This window comes from Vitis riparia, chromosome 8 (assembly GCF_004353265.1).
Source record: "Vitis riparia cultivar Riparia Gloire de Montpellier isolate 1030 chromosome 8, EGFV_Vit.rip_1.0, whole genome shotgun sequence".
NCBI classification, from domain to species: domain Eukaryota; kingdom Viridiplantae; phylum Streptophyta; class Magnoliopsida; order Vitales; family Vitaceae; genus Vitis; species Vitis riparia.
Window position 1 is genome coordinate 21,375,593 of NC_048438.1, and position 17,991 is coordinate 21,393,583.

General features: G+C 32.7%; 3 protein-coding genes across 3 annotated transcripts; all 3 read right to left on the minus strand.

Moving 5' to 3' along the window:
* Positions 1-2,279: 2,279 nt before the first annotated feature.
* Positions 2,280-4,197, minus strand: LOC117919946 (cytochrome P450 93A3-like). Its single transcript, XM_034837258.1, has 2 exons — positions 3,251-4,197; positions 2,280-3,067 (listed from the first exon to the last, which is right to left on the minus strand). The coding sequence occupies exons 1-2, from the start codon at positions 4,166-4,168 to the stop codon at positions 2,444-2,446; spliced, it is 1,542 nt and encodes a 513-aa protein (XP_034693149.1). The 5' UTR covers positions 4,169-4,197; the 3' UTR covers positions 2,280-2,443.
* A 3,400-nt stretch (positions 4,198-7,597) lies between these two features.
* On the minus strand, positions 7,598-10,005 carry LOC117919925 (cytochrome P450 93A2-like). The gene is made up of 2 exons (XM_034837230.1): positions 8,466-10,005; positions 7,598-8,312 (listed from the first exon to the last, which is right to left on the minus strand). The coding sequence occupies exons 1-2, from the start codon at positions 9,375-9,377 to the stop codon at positions 7,677-7,679; spliced, it is 1,548 nt and encodes a 515-aa protein (XP_034693121.1). The 5' UTR covers positions 9,378-10,005; the 3' UTR covers positions 7,598-7,676.
* Positions 10,006-10,955: 950 nt separating this feature from the next.
* LOC117921014 (cytochrome P450 93A2-like) lies at positions 10,956-12,776 on the minus strand. Its single transcript, XM_034838755.1, has 2 exons — positions 11,795-12,776; positions 10,956-11,693 (listed from the first exon to the last, which is right to left on the minus strand). Exons 1-2 carry the CDS (start codon positions 12,704-12,706, stop codon positions 11,055-11,057), a joined length of 1,551 nt encoding a protein of 516 aa, XP_034694646.1. The 5' UTR covers positions 12,707-12,776; the 3' UTR covers positions 10,956-11,054.
* Between the last annotated feature and the right edge of the window lie 5,215 nt (positions 12,777-17,991).

Consider the following 17,991-nt stretch of genomic DNA (forward strand, 5'->3'; position numbering starts at 1 on the left):
GTTTTCGAGAATACGAAAAACACAAAAAACAAAAACACATCCCTTTTCTTAAATAAATTTTTTGTGCTTTTTATTTTCAAGAACAGAAAACAATTATTGGAAACAGGAACAAACAGACCCTTATATTCTAATTGCTTGAAACAGTTTGATGCCTTTTCAGGTTTTCAGTGGCTTTTGGACATCACCCTACCGCGTGTTGTTTTCGAAACACAATTGAAGTATTTATTATTTGTGATTGTTTTAATCAAACATAGAAATGATAAGCACATACTGATAAACAAGAAGGTACGACACTAGCATAATTTAGGAATAAGTCACCTTTTTTGCCTTCATCATCCTAATAAAATTTATAGCATCACTGTCAACTGAATTTTTTTTACTTTTATCTGATGTCACTGTTCTAGAACCACACGAAACCATAGCATAGATCTTAATAATTAATGTTAGCACTCTTGAGAAGGAACGGAGTTTAAACAAATCTAGCAATTTTGATAATTTAGACGCACAATACCAGCATCTTAGTTTAACTTGTTAAAACTGGGATTGACATACGTATAGTTGATATGTCTTATGTCACTTTTCGTGTGTTAAATCTTACATTTGCTTATTGAGTATGTTTGATTAGCGGAAAATTTGAGAGAAGTTTTGACAAAGAAAATAGAGAAAAAAAAATTGATTTGAATTTAATAAATTATTTTTATATACTTTTTTAAATTCATTTCATTTATTTTTCTACCAAATTCATTTTTACTAAATAAATTTTTAATAGCTAAATAAGGTACTTGTTTAAATAGAACATTTTATTTTCTTCTAAATAATTATTCTCTTTCTAAGGATAAAAATTTGTTGTATACGCAAATCTTTATAGAGTTTAAATATGTACATTTGAACTTAAAATTTGAACATCTTTTTGAAGGTGGTGTATTTAAATTAATTTTATACATTTGTAACTAATTTTGTTTAAATTAGTTATGTGTGTAGCTTGATTGTGATTAATTTGTTAATTAATTGTTTTTAAATATCTTTTAGATTGTAGTGGTCAAGTTCAAAAGAAAATAGGTAAAATTCTTGACATCTTAGAGTGTTAAGCACAAATTTATAACATAAATCACTATAGACATCAATTTTCTACTTTAGCAAATAATGTAATAACACCAATTACTTAAATTTGATCTTAGAGTTGCATATGAGTTTTAATTGCTTTCATTAGTTTATATCAAGAGTACAATTTGGATGTGTTGGTTTGATTCACCTTGACGTTTGGATGGGTTTGGATAATTATTTTCAATAGTTGAGTTAGACTTGAATTATGTTTTTTCAATTTGAATTCAATTTGTGTTGGGTTTAGGTTAAAGTTTGGACAACCAGAGTTTAATCTGAATTTTTGTAATATTTATCATGTATATAATCCTATATGATAATATTCATTTTCTTTTAGATTTTTTAAAGAAAATATCAAACTATATTATATTATATATATTTTTTTCATTCTTTAAAAAAGATATATAAATTTATTTTTACTTTTTTGTGGTTATCTTGAACTTGTGTCCTATTTATCATTTAAATAAAAAAATTTAAAAATAAAATTTGAATTATACAATCTAATCAACTTGACCAAATCAATATGAATTCAATCCAAGTTTAGAGATATGAAGTTGAATTGAGCTTGAGTTGAGTACCTCGCGTTAGGTTGGATTTATATTGATTGTTTCTTAATTTGGGTTAAATTTAAACTAAGCCTCACATCTAGGATTCAGACTAGAGCTCTTCTTCTGAGTCCACTAGAGGAGCTGATGGTGCTAGAATATGCTTTCTTTGACAGAAGATGCTAACAACAGGTCTAGGCAATGAGATTGTTAATCTAAATACGCTCTTCTTTTCCTATATAGAACAGAAATGGGACCTGCTTATGTCCTATCCAGTGCTTGCCCTTTCTATTAACTCTGAAAGGAAGAGCTAGATTGGCTTACTTACTCTCTTACCAAGCTCGATTGAAAGGGGAGGAATGAAATAAATTGGTAAAGGAGATTTGTTTTTTTAATTTGGATTGGATTCAAGTTAATCATCAGTATGATCAAGCCACTGGATTTGCAGCCCAAAATTATATCTTTATGTCCCATGGGAAAGCTGTATATTTACTTCTCAAAAGTTTCAAAACATTTAAACCATTTTAACTTTTCAGTTTGGGCGTTTCTGATTTATTTTGGAAAATTAAATCGCCACCCACCATGGAATTGAGTTTTACCTCATAGATAAGGAATTCCTTTCAATAGTATGGATTTGGGAATGCGGCTGGATGGCGCAGCGAGAATACATAAATTTATTTATGAGACACACGATTCACAACTTAACCGAACATAGAGCAAACGTTCAGATCTTTACATACAGAGTACCTAGAAAGCACTGCCACATCAAATATACGACTGAAACATTTAGGCTTTCTTCAACTTGTATATATTGGTAGTGGGTTCAGCCTGACCACTGGGACGCAGACCAAGGGGGTTGCTCGGGTTGAGCCAAATCCCTCTTTCATATCAACATTGCCGTTTACTTTCCAGTCAAAGCACTGAATGAGAGCAGCAGTGGTTGTATGGAGAACCTGCAGTGCTAGTGTAGTTCCGGGGCAAAGTCTTCTTCCACTACCAAAGGGCAGCAGATGAAACTGCTGTCCTCTTACATTCAATCGCCTGTTTATGCCTCCCTCGTTGAGAAATCTCTCAGGCTGGAACTCGAGTGGATTCTCCCAGGAATTTGGATCCCTTCCGATAGCCCACACATTAACAATTAGCTGGGTCTTCGCAGGAATGTCATAGCCTCCAACCTTGCAGTCTTCAATTGATTCCCTAACAATGAAATGACCCGGAGGGTGAAGCCTTAGCGTTTCCCTCACAATGGCCTCAACATAGGGAAGGTTGGTAATATCTGATTCTTCCACCAGTCTGTCCTTTCCGACGACAGAATCAATTTCATGTCTTGCTTTCTCCATAAGATTTGGGCGGTTAATTAGTTCTGTGAGTGTCCATTCCATCGCATGAGCAGGTGAACTTGTCCCTCCTCCAATCATATTCTACACAAATTATAAAAAAATTCACGCCATCAGTTGGTTTATTATTGTCCAAATTTTTTTTTATTGTTTAAAAGATTTTGATTGAGTTGGAATGGGATTATGAAAAAGTGCCATACACTTTAAAGTCTAATGTTATGCAGATGCAGGTATTATATATGTATGTAATAAGAATAGTCTGTTTACCAGCATCAAGGCCTTAATGTTCTCTCTTGTCAATCTCATCTCAGCCTTCTCGTCTTCTGTTGTATCAAGTAGCATATCAATCAAATCCTTCACTTCACCATTCCCATCACCTGCTTCCTTCTTCCTCCTCGCCTCTTCATGCTCGCTTATAATCCTCTCGATCATGGAGTCGTATCTATCACGAGCTGCCTTTGCCTTCTTTAAGAAACCCTGAATATCTAATTTCTTACAGAACCAGATAAAATCTGTCACATTAAGTTTCATTGCCATACTGGCCATTTCTAGTATCGACTTCTTCACCCCGGCAGCCTCATCTTCATTGTCTGAGCATCTTCGGCTCATACTCATTCTTGACACTATGTCACCGGTTAGCCTCAAAAGCTCAGCTTTAACATCAACCGCCTCACCAGCTTTGGCCTTTTTTAGTAGTCTCTGTAAGAGTCGGTTCCTCTCCTCGCGCCTAATGGGAGCAAAGTGGTGTATCGTCTGCATGCCAAGTAGTTCGGTCATACACAGTTTCTTCATGAATCTCCACTTTGCTCCATATGGAGCATATGTAAGGTCAGCGTCGCCATAGGCTACAAGTTCAGCAACGACCTTTTTGGGCCGGTTGGAGAACACAACATCTTGGTTTTGAAGTAACTCTTTTGCCATCTCTGGAGAGGACACAACAACACAGGGGACAGAGCCAAAGAAGAAGTGCATTAGGGGTCCATAGCGCCATGAGAGCTTCTGATAGACTACATGAAGGTTTGAGACAGGAAGAAGAAGGTGGAGGTGTCCAATGATAGGTAGGGCAACGGGGCCGGGTGGAAGACGAAGTTTTGTTCTTCGATATTTGGTGAAGAAAGGCCGGACCATGATGGCTGATAGGAGCCCAATGAGAATGTAGGGGATGTAGTTCTGGAAATCAGCCATGGTTTAAGCTGCAAAATGAAACCAGGTGTTGGTCTCTTATATAGAAGAAAACCACTCAATAATATTACCCCCTTTTTGTTGGGTCTCATATGGACTAATGGACCTTGTGCCATTATTTGCCACCAAGATTAAAGTATCCTAATACATGATAGAAACAATGACCCTAGCAGTGATAAGCAAGAGAGAAAAAAAAAAAAAAAAAAAAAAAAAAACAAGAAAAGGGAGATGTGGGGAAAGTTTAAAAATTGGTTCAGGGTTGCAGGATTTTGATGGCATAGAATTTTAATTAAGAAATAGTTATATTCTTCAAAAATATCGTAATGAATTTTCCTAGGGGAAAAAAAAAAAAAAACAGTTTGCTTCCAAATTTGAGTTAGAATATACTACATTAAATTTTTATTAGTGGACAATTTTAATATAACATTAAATTCAAGTCTTTTTGAGAAAGTTTTTAAAAATAATTCTAAAAAAATAGGTTTTGAGAACATTTCTTAAAAACCACTCTCAATTGTTTTAAGAAATTAAATTCTATTTGAAAATCTAACTACAAAAAATAGTTTTTTGATTTATTTTTCATAAATGTTTTACATTATTATAATGTAAAAATGCATAAAATAATTTTACATTTTCAATTATTTTTCAAAACATTTGAAAAAACCATCTAAAAATATTTTAATTTTGTCTTAAAAAGAATAACGTGTAAAAACTTTGCTGTTATTTAAAATGGTAAAAGTCGTTTATATTAAAAACGAGTTATTTTTCAAGTTAAAACATAAGAAATGTTAGATTCATAAATTAAGGATCATTCAGTCCATTTTAACCGATTAATTCATATATTTATTTATAATGAGATAATACATTTCATTTATTTTTATATAAAAATTGGAATAAAAAGATGTTAAATAGGTGTATTTAATCATTAATTTGAAACTAATAATAGCTTTTGGTGCCTAGTTACTAATGTACTACATATTCTAGGCGGACATCCTAATCTAGGGTAGAAATGATGAGGACAGTACTAATAAATAAGAAGATGTGCTGTGACATTCCACCAAATGGCTCGAAAGCCTTATAAACAAAGGCACTAATATTTTTGGCTGTGTCCTACTATCGTCATGATCCATGTCACCTCGCAATTATGGAGGGCCATAAGTGTAATCCTACTAGTTTCCTACTCTCTTGACATCACCTAGAGTTGAATGACCCAAACTAATGCAGCATGATAGGCTTTCAATAATGGGATTTTAGATAAATTTATGGTAAGTAAGTAGAATTATTTGTGAAAAATGATGTTTTAAAATTATTGTCAAAAGTGCTATATAGTAACTTGTCTTAAAATTATGTTTTTAAAATTCGATTTCAATATCATTGTAAAGTTGTATTTTCAAAACATAATTTCAATATACCATTTTCTATTTTTCAAGGGTTTTTTTTTTTTTAAAAAATTATTGTGTCTAAATCTAGTTGTATGATAATGATTTTTTATTTTATTTTTCAATACTTACCTATTTCAAGTTTTATTATTGTAGCATGCTTAAGAGTAATGACAACAAACATAATTGATAATTTGATCATTCTTATTCAAGAGAATCATATTTACGAGCAAAAAGACCGTATGAATCAAAATTATAGTTATATTAATCACCCTTTGGAACAAATATATCTTTACAATGCTTTTATGGCTAATGATAAAAATTTTCCCATTTTTTTACTAAAATTTTAAGAAAATATACTGATAGCTCTTGACATGATATTTGAGGGAAAAAAATAGAGGGTATGATTAATCATATTTTTTCTTGTTAAATCCGATTTTTCTCCAAACCTTGTCCATGAAAGGGAAGCTCGTGATATTTGAGGGTAAAAAAATTATTGTGCTTGGATAGCGAACTGCACCCAATATGTCAATGAAAATTTCTTGATTGGTTTTAGATTGATAACACTGCCAAGGAATTCAAAACAAAAGGGACATGACAAACAAGCCCTCAATTATGGTTCGCTGATTGAAGAACAATGAATGTTAGTTGCATTTTTTGCATGATGACATTAACGTGGTTTTGGCTATTTACTATTCTTCAAGTTTATTTATTTTTTTCTGTCTCTGTCTGTTTATATGATAAATATTGTCTTAATTTTCACTATGATAGGATACAGCGACATATTTTTGGTCCCCCACCAACATATATTTTTCTGTCTCTGTCTTAATTATATGATAAATACCTCCCAGACACTGAATTTTTGGTCCCCCACCAACATATTTTTGGTTGGGTCACGCTCGTGGGTCTTGAGCTTACAGATGACTTCACAGGGTTTGTCAACATTCAGTTGTATATTTTCATTTGGATTGAACTCTAATCGCTTTCTGCAGTGTCGAATACTTTAATTTATTCTAAAAAATTGGTTCCATTACCTCCATGAAAGTTAAGTCCCACCTAATACTTTTGTAATTCCTTTCAACTAGCCGCCCAGCCAATAGTTTAAGTTTAGGAGGGGGCAACCCTTATAACAAATATGAGCTTTAACCCAATCGTTCAGAGTCGGGAAGTGAAGTTTTTTTGTTTTAATATTCTCAGAGGGTGTCTAAAAACAAGTTTTAAACTCAATATTTTTTATTATGTTAATTTTGTTTTTATAAAAATTGTGGAATTTAGAAAAAATAAAATTTTGAATAGTTTTTATTATATTTTAATTTCCTTTTACATTTTTTCATTAAAAAAGAAGAAGAAGATTTTAAGGTTTTTTTTTTCTCCTTTACTCCCCAGTTCATAAAACCTAAACAAAGCCTTGATTTCCCAAAATCTAATGTAATATAATTACTTGTTTTAATTATAACCTAACCAAATTAATAAAATTTTATTTTCTTTTGGTCTTGATTATTATTATTATTATTATTTTTGAAATTTAGAAAATTAATACAATATAAAATATAAAAATTTTAAATCTTATCTTCTTTTAAGTTTTCCCTTGTGATGATGGTCTTTGAATATTGTAACATAACCCAACTTCCAATAGGATTTGAAATACCTAACGAGATGCATAAGGTTTTTGACTTTTGATTGTTATAATTTCTTGTAATACTTTTGATCGATTCCATATAGGATGATTTATAATAATAATAAGGTAAAAAATAATGTTCCATTCATGTTTGATTAAACATAAAATATAAGATAATAGGATAAGTAGGCAATACTAACCAAGTATTATTTAATATAATATTTAATACATAGAAAATGTCTTTATATATTTTAACAATCTGCTATTTTTATTTTTAAATTTTAAATTTTTTAATCACAAATATTGCTAAAAAAAAATAAAAAATTACTTACTAAGTGATAAATTATGCAACAATTTTCAAATAGTACTAAATAAGAGAGGGGTTTCGTCTTTTAGAAAATATTAGTCATAATATAGTTTTTATTTTAAACTAATAAGTATGATATACCTATTTTCCATTTCATTTTTATTCCTTGTACACCAGATGATAGACATTTCTAGCATAGGGTCACTTTGTTTACATGGTATAATTTGGAAATGGATTCAACCTGGCCACTGGGACACAAACCAAAGGGTGTGCGAGGGCTGCATCAGGTCCCTCTTCCATATCAACATTTCCATTTCCTCCACCAACCCTCCATTCAAAACATTGAATCATAGCAGCCAAGCTTGTCTGAACAACCTGTAGTGCTAGTGAAATTCCAGGGCATATTCTCCTTCCACTCCCAAATGGCAGTAGATGAAAATGTTGCCCCTTTACATCCAACTGACTCTTTAAACTCCCGTCCTCTCTCAGGAACCTCTCAGGCCAGAACTGAAGTGGGTTCTCCCAGTAATTTGGGTCCCTTCCAATAGCCCACAAGTTAACAAGTAATTGTGTCTTTGTAGGAATATCATAACCTCTGATGGTGCAATCTTCAACAGATTCTCTAGCGATCACTGCACCAGGAGGATGGAGTCTAAGTGTCTCCTTAACAATGGCTTGAAGATAAGGAAGGTTTGCGATATCTGATTCTTCCACAAGTCTATCCTTTCCCACTACAGAATCTATCTCTTGTCTTGCTTTCTCCATAATGTTTGGGTGGTTAATTAGCTCTGCTACTGCCCATACTGCTGCTGCAGCAGATGTATCCGTTCCCCCTCCAAAAATATTCTGAACAAGTTCAAAAAATCACTCTTTGTAAATTAGTTTAATAAACAAAACTTCTTCAGTTATTTTCTGGTATAGAAATTTTGATTGGATTGGATTTAGGCAATGAATATGATACATGTGATTATGAGATAAGTAAAAGTGAGAATTAATTACCAGGATGATGGCCTTGACGTTCTCTCTTGTCAGTCTCATCTCCTCTTTCTCATCTTCGATTATATCAAGTAAAATATCAAGCAAGTCATTCACTGTGTCTCCTCCATTATTCGGATCCCTTTTCTTCCTCCTTTCTTCTTCATGAGCCTTAATAATCCTTTCCATCATTGTATCAAACCTTCCACGAGCTTCTTTAACTCTCTTCTTAAATCCTTGCAGATCCAAATTCTTACAAAACCAGATAAAATCTGCCAAGTTAAAACTGCCTACGAGCTGTACTATCTCTTTCATAAACTCTCTCACTTCGCTAGCATCATCCTCATTCCCAGAACACCTGTGCCTCAGAAGAATTCTTGTTACTAAGTTGTTTGTTAGCCTCATAATCTCTCCTTTAACATCAACTGTCTCACCTGCTTCAGCTTTTCCCAATAGTGTTTGCAAAAATAGATGTCTCTCTTCTCTCATAACTGGGACAAATTTCTCTAGTGTTTGGAGGCCGAGAAGTTTGGTCATGCAAAGTTTCTTCATGAATTTCCAATAGGGCCCATATGAAGAAAAGGCAAGATCAACCGAGCCGTAGGTTAGGTAATCAGCATTGCTGAGTTTGGGTCGGTTGGAGAATGAAATGTCATGGGTTTGGAGAAACTCTTTTGCCATCTCCGGAGAGGAAACTACCACACAAGGGATGGAACCAAGGAAGAGTTGAAATAGCGGTCCATAGCGGAGCGAGAGCTTGTGAAGGGATTGGTAAGGTTTTGAGCCGAGGAGGTGGAAGTGTCCGACGATAGGTAGGGCTAGAGGGCCCGGTGGTCGTCGCACCCTGGTCCGGTACTTGGTGAACAAGGCATGAACCACGACGACAGATACGAGCCAAATGAGGAAGAGAATGATATAGTCTTGGACATCAACCATGGTTTGCAAACTCTGCACTCTTCTTCCTATCTTTTTTTACTCGTAATCTGTCAATGACTTCTGGCCTGATTTAGGATCTTTAATTCTCGATATGGGGTCGAAGAAACAGATCCACTATCAAAATAAAAGAAAAACAATATCATTTTAAGTCCTTGTTTGCATCTACAAATCATTATAAAACTAATGAAAATATCTTTGTTTTAGTCGTAGCTTTTGTCTCTCAGTACAAAAATAATATTTTCTATCTTAAACATTGCTTACAAGGAGTCACACAAAAGCAAAGTATCTTTGACAATGCAAGGGAGCTAAATAAATCTAGAATGAGTCTTTTGTTACTATTTAGCTACAAAATAGAGTATAAGTTCAAAGTGTCTCAAGCTTGATTTCCACAGTTTTGTGATAACAACAATGTTTATTTGGCAAATGTTATTTTAATTTTCAATCCCAATCCATTTGTGTGATAATGGGGCAGGTTGGTGGTATGACATTAGATTGGGTCAGCATGAAGTTGGGCCTTGAAGCCCAACTCTCTGTTGGTTGGGCCTGGTTTGTGGTCGTATTTTGAGCTTTTGGAGTCATCCAAGACACGTAAGGACCAATCTCAGCTCAACTTGACATGATATAAAATGTTTTGGTGATGGGTTGCATAAATCTAATTTGTGTAAGATAGAGAATAAAAAAGTGGTTTAAATATAATAATGCTTTCATTCATGCTTTTTAATTTTCTGTCTTTCTTTTCTTATGTAGAGAATGAAGAGTTTTGAAAAGGTACAGTATAATTTTTTCAAAAAATAAAAAAATAAAAATCATTAGCGTTATTTTTTTATTTTCATCTGTAAATTAAATGAGGGATTGTTTCGAGATCAAATGGCAACGGGTCCAATTGGGCTACAAGTTGGGTTGGACTTAAGCCTTAAATTTTGGGTTGACATGGGGCTTGAGCCCATATCGTACAGGATTTTGAAAAATTCTAACTATCATAATAAATTCAACTTAAAAATAATAAGAAATTTTCCTTTTTATTATTTATCGTTTCTAAGTTCTAACTAATTAAATTAAATTTATTTTAATTACTATGTACTTTAAATTATTCCTTATCTTTTGTATTTTTTTTTTTTTTGGAAAAAGAGAGAGAGTTTTTACTGGTTTTTTTCATCCGTTGCTCCGGGATTCAGTTCGGATCACCAAAAGAAACGGAAATGGAAAAAAAATAAATACAAAGAAGCTAAAAAATTAAAAATCACTTTTGGATGTGCGTACACTTTCCTCGGAGATCCAAACGGCGCCTAAAGATTGAATATACCCATAACTTCTAAAACCTAACAAAAACACTTGTACAAACTACAAAAAAGAGAGGAAAAAAAAAAATTAGAGAGAGATCCCGAACAGGTACGCGATCACTTTCTATTTCTATTCCATCAACATCTCACCATCTAAAACTCAACACACCATTTTCTTAGTTGAACTCAAAATTGCAATTACACAAACACAAATATTAACTTTCCTAAAAATAAAAATAAATAATTTGAGTTAAATGTCAATAATATGATAATATAATATAATTTTTTATTCCTCGTACAAATTGAAAGAGCTTGATATAACATATTTCATGTAGAAATGAAATCTTAAAACATACATATTTTTCGCCAACCAACCTAGCATTTAGGTTCACTTTGTTTACATTGTATATTTAGGAAATGGATTGACCCTAGCCACTGGGACACAAATCAAAGGGTGTACAAGGACTGCGTTAGGCCCCTCTTCCATATCAACATTTCCATTTCCTCCATCACCAACCCTCCATTCAAAACACTGGATCATAGCAGCCAGGCTTGTCTGAATTACCTGCAGTGCTAGTGAAACTCCAGGGCAAATTCTCCTTCCACTCCCGAACGGCAGCAGATGAAAATGTTGGCCCCTTACATCCAAGTGACTCTTTAGACTCCCATCTTCTCTCAGGAATCTCTCGGGCAAGAACTGAAGTGGGTTCTCCCAGTAGTTTGGGTCCCTTCCAATAGCCCAACGGTTAACAAATAGTTGGGTCTTTGCAGGAATGTGATAACCTCCAATGGTGCAATCTTCTGTAGATTCTCTAGCGATTAATGCGCCAGGAGGATGAAGCCTAAGTATCTCCTTAACAATGGCTTGAAGATAAGGAAGGTTTGCGATATCTGATTCTTCCACAAGTCTGTCCTTTCCCACTACAGAATCGATCTCTTGTCTCGCTTTCTCCATAATGTTTGGGTGGTTAATTAGCTCCGCTACTGCCCATATTGCTGCGGTACCAGATGTTTCTGTTCCCCCTCCAAAAATATCCTGAATAAGTTAAAAAAGAATTACCCTTCTTCAGTTAGTTTAATGGACAAAACTTCTTTAATTCATATGGTTATGAATTAGTAAAAGTGAGAATTAATTACCAAAATGATGCCCTTGACGTTCTCTCTTGTCAGTCTCATCTCCTCTTTCTCATTTTCCATGATATCAAGTAAAATATCAAGAAAGTCATTCATTGCGACTCCTGCATCATTCATGTCCCTCTTCTTCCTCCTTTCTTCTTCACGAGCCTTCATGACCCTTTCCATTATTGCATCAAACCTTGCACGAGCTTCTTTGACCCTCTTCTTAAACCCCTGTAGGTCTAAATTCTTACAAAACCAGACAAAATCCGACAAGTTAAAACTGCCTATGAGCTTCATCATCTCTGTCATCAACTCCTTCACTTCAGTAGCATCATCTTCGCTGTCAGAACATCTGTGTCTCATGATCATTTTTGTTATTAAGTTGTTTGTTAGCCTCGTAATCTCTTTCTTTACATCAACCGCCTCACCTGCTTCAGCTTTTCCCAGTAGTGTCTGCAAAAATAGATGTCTCTCTTCTCTCATAACTGGGACAAATTTCTCTAGTGTTTGGACACCTAGAAGTTTGGTCATGGAAAGTTTTTTCATGAATTTCCAATAGGGTCCATATGAAGCAAAGGCAATATCATTTGAGCCATAGAATAGATAATCAATATTGCTGAGTTTGGGTCGGTTGGCAAATGAAATGTCATGGGTTTGGAGAAACTCTTTTGCCATCTCCCCGGAGGAAACTACCACACTAGGGATGGAACCAAAGTAGAATTGAAAAAGCGGTCCATAGCGGAGTGAGAGTTTGTGAAGGGATTGGTAAGGTTTTGAGCCAAGGAGGTGGAAGTGTCCGATGATAGGTAGTGCTAGTGGACCCGGTGGACGTCGCACCCTGGTCCGGTATTTTGTGAACAAGGCTTGGGCCAGGATGAAAGATATGAGCCAGATGAGGAACAGAATGACGTGGTCTTGGACATCAGCCATGGTTTACAAACTCTACACTTTTCTCTTTCTATTTGATCTGTCACTAGCTTCTTGCCTGCTTAGGATCTCTAAATCTAAATAAAGGTCAGAAAAACATAAACCCAATATCAAAATAAAAGAAAATTAATAAATTATACAGCATTATAACCACAGATGTTTTCCATTGATTTCCATAGTTTTGTAATGACGATGTTTAGTTGGGCCTTCCGGCCCAATTATATGGTGGGTGGGCCGTTTGAGCTATTGAGATCGTTATTCAAGACTAGTAAGGCCCAATCTCAGCCTAATTTGAGATGATATAATATAAAGTTTATGTTTGGATGTCGGGACATACACAAAAAAAAATAAAAAAATGCTAAGAAAATGATTTTATAATGTTTGATTATCCTATAAAAAAATTAAATATAATTAAAATTAATTAAAAAATTATTCATTTCCAAAGTATTTAATCTTTATATGGAAGAATTAAAATAATTAATATGAGTATTAATTAGCTTATAAAATAATTTATTTGCTTTAAATATATTTCTTTTCTTTGTATTTTTTCTTAATTTTTTTAAGAATCAAAGATAACCAAGTTGATGAGTTGCATAAATGTAACTTATAGCGATAAAGAGAAAGAATAAAAGAGAGGTTTAAATTAAATCAATTTCTCTTAGATGCTTTTGAAATTTATTTATTTCTTTTCTTATACGAAGAATGAAGAATTTTGAAATCATATAATTTCTTCAAAAAAAAATGATAAATTAAATAAGGGATTGTTTAATGAATTAATAGTATAAAATAATTCCCAAATTCATAAATCTAAAATCCATATTTTATATAAATGTTTGTAAATATTTAGATGCATTTTAAATTTATTTTTTTTCTTTTCTTATATGAAGAAAGAAGAATTTTGAAATCATATAATTTCTTCCAAAAAAATTGATAAATTAAATAAAGGATGGTTTAATGAATTAATTTCCCAAATTTGTAATCTAAAATCCATATTTTATATCAATGTCTTTAAATATATTTAGATTATATACATGTCCCTTTTAAAATAAAAGATTATTTTTTCCAGAAAAAGTAATATTTTTTTATTTTTTTCTTCCAAAATTTCTAAACTTGTTATAATACTCAAGACTAATCTTACATATTTTTATTTTTAATCCTATATTACATCGAATATTTTTTTGATAAAAAGTTTAAAGGTAAAAAAGTTAAAAGAGCATATATATATATATATATATATATATATATGAATAAAAATTTTCAATATATAAAAGTTATTTTTTTCAAATATAGGTATTATCTCATCTTTTCATCAAATATTTTATCGCCCAAGGTCATGTCTACCCATAAATAAATTTTATGTATTGAAAATTGCTCTCTGTGGTGGGAATTAAAGAATTGGTATTTATGTAAAAAAAGAAAGTTATACTTCATGTGTTTTTTATTTTTTATTTTTTATTTTTTTATTCCTCTTATCTGTGGCTTCGGGATTCACTTTTTGATCACGAAAGGAAAGACGAGGATGAAAAAAAATAGATAAAAAGAAGCTAAAATTCACTTTTATAACAGCGCCCGAAGATAGAATACAACCACAACTTCAACTCCGTACTTTCATATTAAAAAAAAATCACTTTATAAAATACAAATTTTAAATAATTATTTAAAATATATTAATATTTTATATATTTTTTATCAAAAGTATTATTTTTATCATTTAAGTATTATCTTTTCATCCTATAAATATGTATGAAAATTGAATTAGTTTTAAAAGATTTTTATTTTATAATTATTTTTATATAAGTGGGAATAGGCTAACAAAAAACGAAGGCAGATCCCGAACTAGTATGAGATCGCCTTGCTTCAAATCGATCGGGATCTCTCTGAAAAAACTAGAGATTGAATGAAGAAAAACTATGAAAGAAGTGAAATAGGATTCTGAGTATAAATATTCTGAGAAATGAGAGAGAAGTTTCGATAGGATTGTTACCTTTGGAGGCATTTGAGTCGTTGAAATCTGGCCGCTGGCGCTGATAGTGAAAGAAGAAGACGTCCAGAAAATAAATTGTGAAGTGGCCAATGGTTTTCTTTGAGCGTTCTCTTGCATTTTAAGTACGCTTGCGTGCGAGTGTGGTTGACTGTCCACCGTTTCGTGGGGTTTTATTCGCCGTTTAGCAGGAATACTAAAATATTCAAAATAACTATTTTTTTATGGGTTGGTCTTTGGTATCCATTATTTACTTTGGGGGTACTTACCCACTTTTAACCCAGTATTAAAATGCTAACTTTTTACTTACTACTAAAATATCCTCTCATTGTAAAGTGCATGTCATTAAAAAATTAAAAAAAAAACTTATAATAAAAGATGATCTTTTGGTGAGAAATAATCACATACATCTTATATATATTTAAATATTTATAATTTTTTATTAAATATCAAATATATTTTATTATTAAATTAAATATCTAACACTTATCTAAAAAATAAGGAAATCCTACCAACCACCTTTATACTAATTTAATATAAAAATTAAATAATATTAACTACTGTATTGAAAAACATGTGAAAAATATATAAGATGTATTTTGATAATCAAATTTCAAGATCGAACTTAAATTTCTTAAGGAAGGAAAGAAAAAAATTTGTGTTTCATAAAAGAGATGAAATATTTCAAGTGATTATAAGTGTTAAAAGATAATATTTGATAATTTTTTTATTTAAATATAAATTTTGTAGATAGAAATGTCACCTTAAATAACATTTAAATATGTAATTATTTATAAAATAGTTTTTTGTTATCAATATTTTTATATTCATAAATTAAATTTAAAGATGAAGTTTTATGCACTGTGAAAAAAGAAAATAAGAATTTTTATTTTTTGAGAAAATACTATATGAAGGATGTTAAAAGGGTAACATTTGATACATTTTTTATTATTTAAATATAAATTTTGTAGGTAGAAATGTCATGTTAAACAATGTAATGATTTATAAGATTTAGATTTAGATTTGGATATGTTGAACATGCCCATTAGCTATATGAATACTTGATTCTCATGGTCCACCGTCCACTAGACCTTCAAACCACACTTTAATCAAAATCCACTACCATTAAAAGCCATTCTCATGGTGGCACTCCTTTCTCAAATTCATTTATTCATTTTAAAACAAACATCAATGAATCAAAGGCATATACACGTATGTCGCAAGAACTCCACTCACAGCCGTGTCCCCATTAATTTTCCTTTTCTTCCACTTCATTATTTCCATGAGAATTTGATCCATAAAAAATTCAAGCACTAGCCACGCACTTCACACGACTATGAAGTTTATATTTAGCTTTTGAATTGTCAGTCTCCACTTATGCATCTAAGGCTATTGAAATCTTGCATTCAGCACTTGAACTCTATAGTTCCACTAATGCTGCAATGCATGGCCATAAATCCTCCATTCCCATGGCTACCTACACTTGCATTTCACTTTAAAAATAAATTAAACAAGATTTCTCACCACCATGACATCATCGCTGGCTGCAACATATCTCCATTGACTATTTCATTTTTTTAAATGAATTGTACAAGAGATTCTCACCACCATGAACATCACGCCATGGCTGCAACATCTCTCCATTGATTAATCCTTATCTCATTTTTAATTCAACCACTGAATCATGCTATTCCTCCAATAAACTCCATCATGCATGGTGGATGTGTTTTTCCAGAAGAGTGATCGTGCACGGTTTCATACTGTGACTCTGTGAATTGGCTGTATACTCCTACTGAATGAGGTGATGCGCACTAGAAAAATAATAGAGATGATTCTCCCATGTCCATATGATCTCCAGTGGCTAATGGAAGTTTTATCTCTAGTTGCTAATGAAGATGTGGTGCACAGTAGGAAAAATAAAGACGATGAGGAGGAAACTGACTAGATGAATTGTCGGTCCCATGTGACAAGGGTGAAGATGTTGTGCATAATACCTCCGATAGGTCCGATGAAGAAGATTTTATCCAATTTTCGGTACTGTTTTGGTCTTGGTCCGGAACACTGAATTAGAGAAACTCATGATGATCTGATGTGTTGCAATTCGTCCATGAAGATGTGGTGCGCTAATCATCTGATGAATAATGAAGGAGATCTCTGGCATGATACGAAGATGAAGACCTCTGGCATTGCCTTGCAAATTCCCGGGGCGATGCAGGTGATAATATACCTGTGAAGAAGATAATGCTCACTGCTGAAAAGAATGACACCCACTGCTGAAGCCTTTCCAGAACCAGTACGCATCAATGGAAGTCTTCCTCGAAGTTGCTTATGCGTGGTATGGGGATGAAAGTTTTCCTCGGTGTCCTTGCAGAGATCCTTCTTCTGAAACTTCCAGAATTCCTTAGGTCATGTCATCTGATCGTATCATGCTTAGTGCACCTCCTTTGGAGACTTCCAGAAACGCACACCCCCGTGTGATGCTGCCATTCTTCCCACCGAAAATGATCTCTTTGGGAGTCTTCCGAAAGATGTTGGAATTTTATTTCTCCTGCATCTTCAGTAATAAACTGAAAACGTGATTCGGAATATATATGGTCCACATCATTCCATCAATTTAGGAACGAAGATTCATGCTCGGAACCACGCATCACTACCCCATGTTCTGTGCACGTTTTAGGCAAACTCGATGATGGGGAGAGTCTTTAAAACGAGGTAGAACACTAATGGGTAAGGTTTTCTAAGCCTACAATCTCTTTCAATTTTTTCAAAACACCATTTAAGTGGAGGTTGCGAAGGTTTAGAAACACCTAAAACCGGGAGGTACGTTTTCGATCTGTTTATAATTCCGCTTATGATCAAATTGCTATTTAATGATTGTTATAGCATGTTTAGATTAATTTTTGTTAATTAAAAGACCCTCCACGGATGTGTGATCGCATGGAAATAACTCATGCATATGGCCTCATGTACGTTGACAAATCAATTTAGAAGTGCAATAAGTTTTAAGTTAATAACTTAAGAACAATTTAACTTAAAATCAATAGGTAATCAATACTCAGTTTTACCAAATATTTACTAAGTATGCATGTTAATACCATTATCAATATTTTATTAAACAATTTTTTTATTTCCATTATAAAAGTATGGTGTTTTTTTTAAATATTCATATAACATAATTCATTTCCATTTTTATTCAAATATTTATTTCCTTCCTTGACTCTAGCACCGTACATTTACTATTTATTATATAAATTAATATCTGTAAGTATTTGCTTAATTTTAAAATTAAATACATTAATAAAAATTT

Bases quoted from the DNA above. Each gene is read 5' to 3' on its own strand.
- LOC117919946 (XM_034837258.1), bottom strand. From the start codon at position 4,168: ATGGCTGATTTCCAGAACTACATCCCCTACATTCTCATTGGGCTCCTA. The intron at 3,068-3,250 runs GTAAACAGACTA...TAATTTGTGTAG, and splicing joins ACATTAAGGCCTTGATGCTG to AATATGATTGGAGGAGGGAC.
- LOC117919925 (XM_034837230.1), bottom strand. From the start codon at position 9,377: ATGGTTGATGTCCAAGACTATATCATTCTCTTCCTCATTTGGCTCGTA. The intron at 8,313-8,465 runs GTAATTAATTCT...GAACTTGTTCAG, and splicing joins ACGTCAAGGCCATCATCCTG to AATATTTTTGGAGGGGGAAC.
- LOC117921014 (XM_034838755.1), bottom strand. From the start codon at position 12,706: ATGGCTGATGTCCAAGACCACGTCATTCTGTTCCTCATCTGGCTCATA. The intron at 11,694-11,794 runs GTAATTAATTCT...TAACTTATTCAG, and splicing joins ACGTCAAGGGCATCATTTTG to GATATTTTTGGAGGGGGAAC.